The 8,592-nt window shown below is 57.8% G+C and overlaps 1 protein-coding gene across 1 annotated transcript in view; it reads right to left on the bottom strand.

Moving 5' to 3' along the window:
- Positions 1-275: 275 nt before the first annotated feature.
- The window catches only part of ASS1 (argininosuccinate synthase 1), a 50,833-nt gene continuing 42,516 nt past the window's right edge, over positions 276-8,592 (bottom strand). Inside the window, 3 exon segments of the mRNA XM_047831246.1 lie at positions 276-557; positions 1,981-2,046; positions 5,316-5,472. Of these exon segments, the coding sequence (XP_047687202.1) occupies positions 512-557; positions 1,981-2,046; positions 5,316-5,472 (269 nt within the window). The 3' untranslated portion in view covers positions 276-511.

Here is an 8,592-nt window from a genome sequence, read left to right as displayed (position 1 = left end):
GGAGGTCACCCAAACTCTCCTTGGTTCCCTGTGACATGGCACGGGGCCACAGTCGGTGACAAAATGCCAGGCTGACCCAGGGGGCCAAATCTGGATTCTCTGGGGGGGGGGGGTTTGCGGGAGGAGAGACGGTCCGATCCTTCCAGATAAACAGGGTCCCCGGCAAAAGGTGGCTTTGGTAGCGCTTAAATCACAAAGGTTGGTCTAAGAAGGGCACCGCTGACTACACAGTCTCACACACACCCTCTCTCTGCAGAAATAAAGAAACAAAAGACTAATGTATCTCTTTTTAATTGTCACTTTACATCTCCCCACTGCAGCCACCCCCCCCTTCCCTTCCGTGCCCACTTCTGCAGGCTGCAGGGGAGCGGGGAACAAAGCTGGGGGCTGGCACCCCCACCAGGCTGCCAGCCCGGGAGAACAAGTCACAATTACAAATTATCACAACAATTAGCGCCTGTACTTGGGAGATGGGCAAAGGAGGCGGCCCAGCTCCTCATTGTCAACCGGTCTATTTGGCAGTGACCTTGCTCTGGAGGCGATGATATTCCTTCAGCCTGTAAACCAGATTCAAAACAAAGAAAAATGTAAATTAACAATAACAACATGCACTCGGTTCAATTAATTCGGGCCCAACCCGGGTGGCGGGGGGCAGCTGCTTGTTAAGATGTGTGTGTGTGTGAAGTTGTCTTTTTTTCCCCCCCCTGTGTTCCCACTCCTGCCCCCGGCCCCTCCTGCCCTCCAATCAGGATAATGTAATTAATTTATCTTTGGGGGAAAACATTGCTTGGCATTGTTGAAGACAAAGCATTTAACTGGCAATGGGAGAGATGAAGAGGCCATTATGAAAACCCGATGTGTCTGGAGCCATTGAAAAAGGGTTTATAATCATAAAATACAGAGGGCGAAGGAGGCGGGTTGGCGGAGGTGATTGTCGGAGCGGAGAGCGCCCGGGAAGGTCAGGCTGGATTCAGCGTCTCCCTCGGTCTCGGCACCCGGGACAAGAGCCTGGCTTTGGGGGAAAACGGTGGCTCTGTGCCCAGTGCATGTGTCAGGGAGACAAGAGAGACTCGTGCCTTCTACTCAACGCCAAGTTCCGAGAGAAGGAAGTTGGTGGCTAAGCACCCAGAGCTGGACAGACACACCTTCTGGACTCAGCAATATGGCTTCCTAGCTGTGTGACTGTGGGCAGGTTACTTAACGGCTCTGGGCCTGTTTCTGGAGTCGCAGCTTTGTGTAAGAATTAAAGGAGACAAGTTAGGAGAGTGCCTTGGGAGTGGCTTAGTGTATGGTGACGGTTGGGAATAAATGACCCTGTTTGCCCTTGTACAGCCTGCCCCCCCGGGCTGAGCACGTGGTACCAGTTTCTGGGCCCTTCCTGTAGGCCAGGGTCTGGGCTGCCACCCCGGTGAGGTGGCTATGGTCAATGACCCCACATGGTTCCCGGTGATTCGCAAGGGCTCTGAGACCGTACTGCAGAGCTCGGATTTGAACCCAGGTCTGAGTGGCTTCAGATGGTACTCGCTACCCCGCTAGGCCATGGGGAGCCACGTGGCTAGGGTGGTTTCCAGTTAGACCCGCAGCTCGGCTGTGGCGACGGGTGCCTTCTGGCCCGGTGACTCTCTGAGGCTCCTTTCTACCTCTTGGCCATTTCCCTTTCTAACCCACCCAGGCAAGGGGCTCCTAGCCGAGTCCTTCTTGCAGCTGGAGAGGGTGGGAGGAAGTGTCAGAGGCAAAGGGCAGGACCCGGAAACATGGAACCTAAGTATCCAGGACCCTCTGTGGCTCTTGGCTGTGCCTTCTGCCTCTTTGAGAATAGGAACAGGCTGGCTCCAAAGCAGGCACTGCAGACGCCATGGGCAGGGGGACAGAAAGGTGGGGCTTGTCTAGGAAAGGGCAGCTGAGGTCCCGTCACTGCCTGCTGCCCACACCTGGGGGGGGGGGGGTGTTGAGGACCCATCAGGGCCCAGAGCCGCTCACCTGAGGGAGTTGATATTGATGAAGCCGGTGGCATCGATGGGCTCATAATCGCCCTGCACGTTCATGCTGCAAGGAGACAGTCGAAGCCTGTCAGCACAGCCCCCGGGCCTTGCTTTGCGATGTCAGAGGATCTCTGGGGCTGGGCACAGCTCAGGCTCCCAGATACCCCGGGGTATTTCTGCCCTGCTGGCCCAAACTTCGGCTTCTCGTTGCATTTCCGTCCCAATTCAGGAGCCCTACTACGGGCCAGGCACCGTGTCCGGGGCTGGAGAGCGGGGAGCCTCATCCCTGCTACACGAAGGGGCAGGTAGGGTCCCGGCAAGACCCTGCCTAACCCATCCACGAACCTGGTGCCCGCCCCACGCCAGCTGGCCACCAGAAGCGCCTGGTTAACCACTGCTGTTACCAGTGTCTCCCCCCCCCCCCCCCCCCCCCCATCTACAACCTTCATCTTCCAGATTCGACCTCTCTGGGGCTGTTTTCACTTCCCTAGCTTCCAAAGCCCCTCCCAACCACAGTCCTTCAGGGCGGGGTGGGGGTGGGGTGGGGAGGGGCCTGTCTCTCAGCTCTGCCGACCCTCCCCCCCCCCCCCCCCCCACGGAGCTTAGGGCAAATATTCCTGTTCTTTGAACTTCAGGCTTTTACTTGCCAAACGGGGGCTCTCAATGTCATTACTTGGCTCCGCCCGAAATGGTGTCACTGCACCTCATGGCAAGCATTCACTGCTACTTGTATCATTCACTCACTCATTCATTTTATTTGGGGATCTTCTAGGCACCCAGGACCCGCAGGTGCCGAGGAAACGAAACCAAGAGGGAGACGAGAACAGGGCCCGCGGGGTGTGGGTGGCGCAGAGGCGGGAGCAATCAAGCACCCACCTGCCTTCCTTAACTGTGACTGTGATAAGCTCTTTGAGGACAAGTTCAGGGGCACTGCGGTCTCAGATCTGTCTCCACATGGCCACCCTCCAAGGCCCCCCCGTGGGCAGAGGACCCTCCTCTGTTTCTCACGCATCCTGCTCTGAATCAGCCCCTTGTCTTCACGTCTCCAGAACTCCAGCCTCGGGACAAAGCAGTCTCGAGGTTCTCAATGACAAGGGGGGCGGCCTGTCCCCTCAGGAGCCCTTCTCCCCAGGGGTGAGATCGGGGAGGAGGAGGGCAGAGGAGAATCTGCGGGTGTTTTCGCCCTAAGGCTGTGCCTCTGGCTGGCTCTTTGTGGATGTGGGCTTTTTCCAAGGACCAATGGGGTCTCTGGGCTCCGCTGTCCTGAAACTTGTTCAGGACGTGGGCTCTGTTGCCCAACCCACACCATGCCCTTGCCCTGACCTTCATGGGGCTGTGAAGCTGCCCACGAACTCCCACCCCTCCCTTCCTCCTCACCTCCGCTGGCCCCTCCAGGTCTCAGGTGGCTGAAGCCACCAGGAGCCGACCAGCAAGTTCCCCTGTAAGGGGGAAGACGACAGACTTCGGGGGGCTGCCTCTTGCCCCCCGCCCCTGACTGGGCGGAGAAAAAGCCGGACCGAACTAAAGCATCAGCCTCCACGGATCCCTTTTACGGACTTTGCCCTGGATGATAAATGAAGCTTACCCCTCCCCCCACCCTCCCCCCACAAATTGTGGAACACGCTGCCACCGATCCCCTTCAGAAGGACCCCTGTGCTCGGCCCAGGGAGAAGCCAGGGCTCCGAGCTTCCAGCTCCCTTCCATGCACACCTGCCTTTGCGACACCATCTCGTTGCACGTGTCAAAACAAACTTTCCCACTCCCCTCTCCCCGTCGGCCCGTCCACCGGCCCCAGCAGCCCCTGCAAAGGGAGGCCCACGTCCAGGGACCAACTTGTCCCGCAAGGCTGCCGAAGAGTTTCCGAGAGGTGTTTCTCAGGAGCTGAAAAACCTCTTTTTAAAATCGTGGTTTGGGGTGGGTGGGGAGGGGGGGTGGTGGAAAAAGAGTTTACAATGATTTTTTTTTTTTTTTTTTTTTACCTCCCCTGACGGTCTACAGAAAACCTCTGTGCTTTTATTTTTGTTCATTCGAGTGGCTCTGACCTGCTCTATAATTACGTTACTTTCTACCTACTGTGCCTCGGCATTTCCAGCCCTGCTACCTCTCACGGCTTCCTCGCTGGTCCCTGTGACGCTGTCATTCAAGGGCTTTCAAGTCAGCGATGTAGAAATCAAAAAGAAAGGGGAAATGGTCGGAGACACAGTGAGAATAAATGCGCCTGCTTTTCTCTCTTTTTTTCCCTTCCCCTTTTTACTTTCTTCATTTAATCTCCCTGAGTGAGGCTGTAAGGCTTAATGAAGGGTTGGGCAGATTATTAGAGGCTGTTGATTCGGAGGGGGAGGGAAGAAAGAGCCAGAGAGAGAAAGAGAGAAGATAATTTGACATTTACCCCGACTGATCTAAACTGATTCGGTTATATTTATGGCTTATAGAGTGTTTAGAAAAATGGAAGGGGGGAGACGCTCAACACGGCTAGGAGAAGGGAAAGAGAAAAATAATATTGGCTGCCAAACAAAACTCACACACTAATTCCCAACGGGCCTCCCCCCCCCCCCCCCCGGGGGCTGACCTAGGCCTGGGACTTGAGTCGGGGGAGTGGGGGAGCTGTCTGTCCCCACCTCTGGTTTGGCCAGATGACCTCCAAAAGGGATGCCTTGATCATCAGCGAAGGCCATGCTCTCCTAGACACCTGGGCTGGGGTCCGCAGCCTGTCCCCCGGGGCCTTGTCAGCACCCTCGGCTTGGCCTCAAGATCCCTCCTTGGCTCCCTTGCCCTCTCAGTCTGATCCTAGCCCCCAGCCAGTTTCCTCCTGGCTTTGGAAAACATCCAGCTGCCCACCATTCTCCACTGTCTTCAACCCAATTTCTCCTCCCCTCTAGACCCGTGTGTCCAAGGGTTGACCAGGTACTCTCCTGGTCAGTCTCGAAGATGACTCACCCTCAGGGTGTCTGAATCCAAATGCACGCTCTTTCCTCAAGAATTCCCTCAAACCCAGGACTTGCCACCGAAGCGCGCCCAGCTGTTGGTGCTGGGTGATTCATACCTCCTCCTCATCTTCTTCCACGCTGGTTAGCTCCTGTCTTTTGGAGGCCAGCTCCAAGGTGACTTCCTCAGGGAAGCTTCTCCACACTCTACCCAGAGTACCCTGCACCTCGCCACGGCCTAACACCCCCTTTCCTCATTCAATCGGTCATTGCATTGGTGCCTTTCTCCCCATCTAGCCTGTAAGGGCCCCGAGGGCAGAGGCAGCATGTCTGTTCTCTTCGTGACCGTCAGAAGAGACACTGGCTGTGGGGGTCTGTTCCCCAGCTGGGGCAAGTGTAGGCCACCTACCTCACCAGCTCCTCGTTGTAAAGGGACAGTGGGGACTCCCGGCTGAGGATGTACACTTGGCCCTTGAAGACAGACACCTGCACTCTCCCTTCCACGCGCTCCTGGGACTTGGCGATGCAGTGGCGGACGAATTCACACTCAGGGCTGTGCCAGAAACCTGCAGCGGGGACAAAGTGAGGGTGCTAGGGTGGCCCACGGCGCTGGGGTACCGCACGCCTCAGCCCATCATGGTGGACCTCGGGGGTGGGTCGGCCCTGTTCACTGCCGAGTCTCGGCATGACGCACACTTGTGCGTAAGCCCGCAGGCCGGGCCTGTGGCCCTGCAGGTCTCTTGTGGGTAAGGAGGTACCCTTGCCACGATCAGGAGGAGGGGAGCTATAACCCTCTGCCTCATGCCAGACATTCAGGGAGCACGACGGGCCAGGCACTGGGGACACGGCGGTGAAGGTCACAGCGCTTGCCCGCTGGGAGCTCAGTCTCATGAGGACAGCGGACAGCAGTGGGGCAGGAGGCCTCCTGAGACTCAGGCATGTGTGTGACCCCAGCCTGAGCAATGGAAGCACCCAGCACGGGCAGCTGGATGGTGGCTCGGGTGCAGAAAGGCCACATGTGCGTGGCCTTCACCTCTCTGCCTCTTTCCCCATGTCTGGAGTTGGGGTAATACAAGATCACCCTCCCAGGACTAGTGGGCTTCTTGGGTGTGGAAGTCCTGGGCATCCACACACTGGCGTCCTGGCCAAGAGCCAGTACGCATCCCCCGCCCCCCCCCCCACTCCCTGGATGTCAGTAACCTGTCAACATACTGCTAATATTTGCATATGCAAATATTTTTATGAACGAAGCACAGGTGTCCTGGACTGGCTCTTCGAATGGGCATAAACAGCCCTACAAGAAAAACTCTCTTAGCCTCTCTCTTCTCTGGGTGAGCAAGTAAGGCTCAGGGAAGTTGAGGTTTCTCCAAGGTCACACCCAAGCAGACCCTGAGGGGCCTGGGTCTGCCCTTAGTTCCCAAGTTCATGATAATCTTGGAATTTTCCTGTCCCGGGATGGAACATCCATCAGCGCACAAGGTGCCTGAGAAATGTGCCGCCTCCCCCGCTCCCAAGCTCTGACCCCCGGAGCCCTAAGGCCAGCGAAGGCCATGTGCTCAGTCCCCAGGCTGCCCCAGGGCCTGTATCTCAACCCCAACAGGCTCAGACCTGCAGACAGCTATCTCCTCTCTGGTCCCTGTGGAGGGCGGGTGGCCGTGCGGGCAGGATTGGGGGAGGGACAGCTCAGGCGGTAGGGTTTCTTTGAAACGGAGCCGGGAAGGTGACCCCACCTGGGCAGCTGTGGGGCCAGATGGTGCCCGATCTCCTGCCCTGATAAAGGGCCAGGTCAGCCCCGGGTCTGCAGCTATTGTTGGAGGCTGGGCCTCCGGGTAGGGGCGGGGGGGGGGGGGGGCACCTGCTGAGGCTCTCCGTGGGAAAGCGGAGCAGGCCTTCTCCAGGATGGGGTCCGGTGGCTTGCAGAAGTGGGGGAGGGGCCAGGCAGGGAGAGAAGAGACTGGGTCCTCGCTCTCCAGCCACCTGTCACTTGGGTTCACCTCTCCCGCTCCATGCTGACAAGCGATGCAACTTCTCTGTCCCTCGGTTTCCTCATTTGTACAGTGAGAGAGTACTAACCATTCTCCGGGGGAGTTGTGTGGTTTCAATGACAGGATGTGGACCGAACACTAAGCATTTTAAATCCCAGATTTGAACTCGGCCTCCTCCAGCCCTCACTGCATACAGGGAGACAGAAACCCGGAGAGGAAGAGGCTGTCCCAAGCCACAGTCAGATCCTGAAGAGTGCTCCCGACTCTGGCCCAGACCCCCGTGGGAGGGGACGCTGATGCCCCCCGCGCCCCTTCCCTGCCATGCCCCGGGGGCTTGGCCATCTTTCTAAGTCAGGATGATTAGACCTTTACGCTCTCAGGCTGGAAGACAGAGCCAGAGATAGGGGGCTGAAACCCATGCGGGAAGAAGACCCAGCCTGGGCTTTATCTCGGGACCTCCCCACCTCAACTACGTGGCGGTCTTGCACTCAGATTTCTTTTCCCAGCGGACCCAGCCTGGGGAGAGGGGCAGTGAACTTGGTGCGTTGCAATGGGCATCTCAGCTCTGGGCTGGGCCAGGCACTGTGCCAATCGGGATAACGGCCCTCTGTACGAGGGTGCGTTATACCCATTTTTCTGCTGAAGTAACTGAGGCGAGGGGAGAGGAGGTGAGCTTATGTGCCCTAAAGGAGATGGGTCCTGAAGCCGGGATCCTGCCAGGATGACCCTGTGGGTCGGGACCAGGGTCTGCGCCTGGAGGGAGGGGATCTGTACAAGCCCATAGGGAGATTTGGGGGTGGGGTGAGGAGACGGAAATGAACAGTGGTCAGTCACCAGGGCATCTAGGAGTGGGGCTGAGGCAGAAGGGCTCCTTCGTGCCTCAGTCTCCCTGTCTGTGCTCCGGGGAAGCCGAATGTCACAGCAGAGTGGCTATATGACTGAGCTGTTAGAATTAGGAACCGTGAAGAGTCCTGGCCTGGTGCCCTGAGTTTTACAGGAGGGGAAATTGAGGCTTGGGGTAGACAGACCTACTCAAGGTCATCAAACCAGCCAGAGGCATGGCCCTGGTCCCTGCCTCTATCCTGGGAAACATGCCAGGCATTTGTAGTTTTCAATACACTTTGCAATAGCAACCCCCCCCTCCCCACCCCCGCCATGCCAGGCCCTGTTCTAGATGCTTTACAAATGTGCATGCATTTAGTCCTCACTATTTATGTATTATCCCCACTCTTCAGATGAGGAGACTGAGGCACGGGGAGGTTCGGTAACTTGCTTAAACCCGGGGCACCTGGGGCACCTGGGGCACCCGGGTGGCCCAGTCGGTCAAGCCTACGACTTCGCTCGGGTCATGATCTCGCGGTCTGTGAGTTCGAGCCCCGCCTCCAGCTCTGTGCTGACAGCTCAGAGCCTGGAGCCTGCTTTGGATTCTGTGTCTCCGTCTCTCTCTGCCCCTCTCCCGCTTCCCCCCTCCCCCCCGTGCATGCTCCGTCCACCCCACCCTTGATCTCCCTTTCCTAAGGGCCCCAGCCCACTTTCCCTGCCCCCCACCCCCCTCCTGCCTCCTGGGATCTACTGGAGCGGCTGAACACTTGCCCTCCGAAGCTGGCCTGTCCCGGGCTCAAAGCCACCACTCGTCGGCCGTGAGACCGTTCAAGTGTCTTCACCTCTGTGCAGCCAAGATGAGGTGATACCCGTGAGGGC

Source organism: Prionailurus viverrinus, chromosome D4 (genome assembly GCF_022837055.1).
Source record: "Prionailurus viverrinus isolate Anna chromosome D4, UM_Priviv_1.0, whole genome shotgun sequence".
Classification (NCBI taxonomy): Eukaryota; Metazoa; Chordata; class Mammalia; order Carnivora; family Felidae; genus Prionailurus; species Prionailurus viverrinus.
Note: the sequence above shows the minus strand (reverse complement) of the source record. Positions and strands in the feature narration are given on the sequence as shown.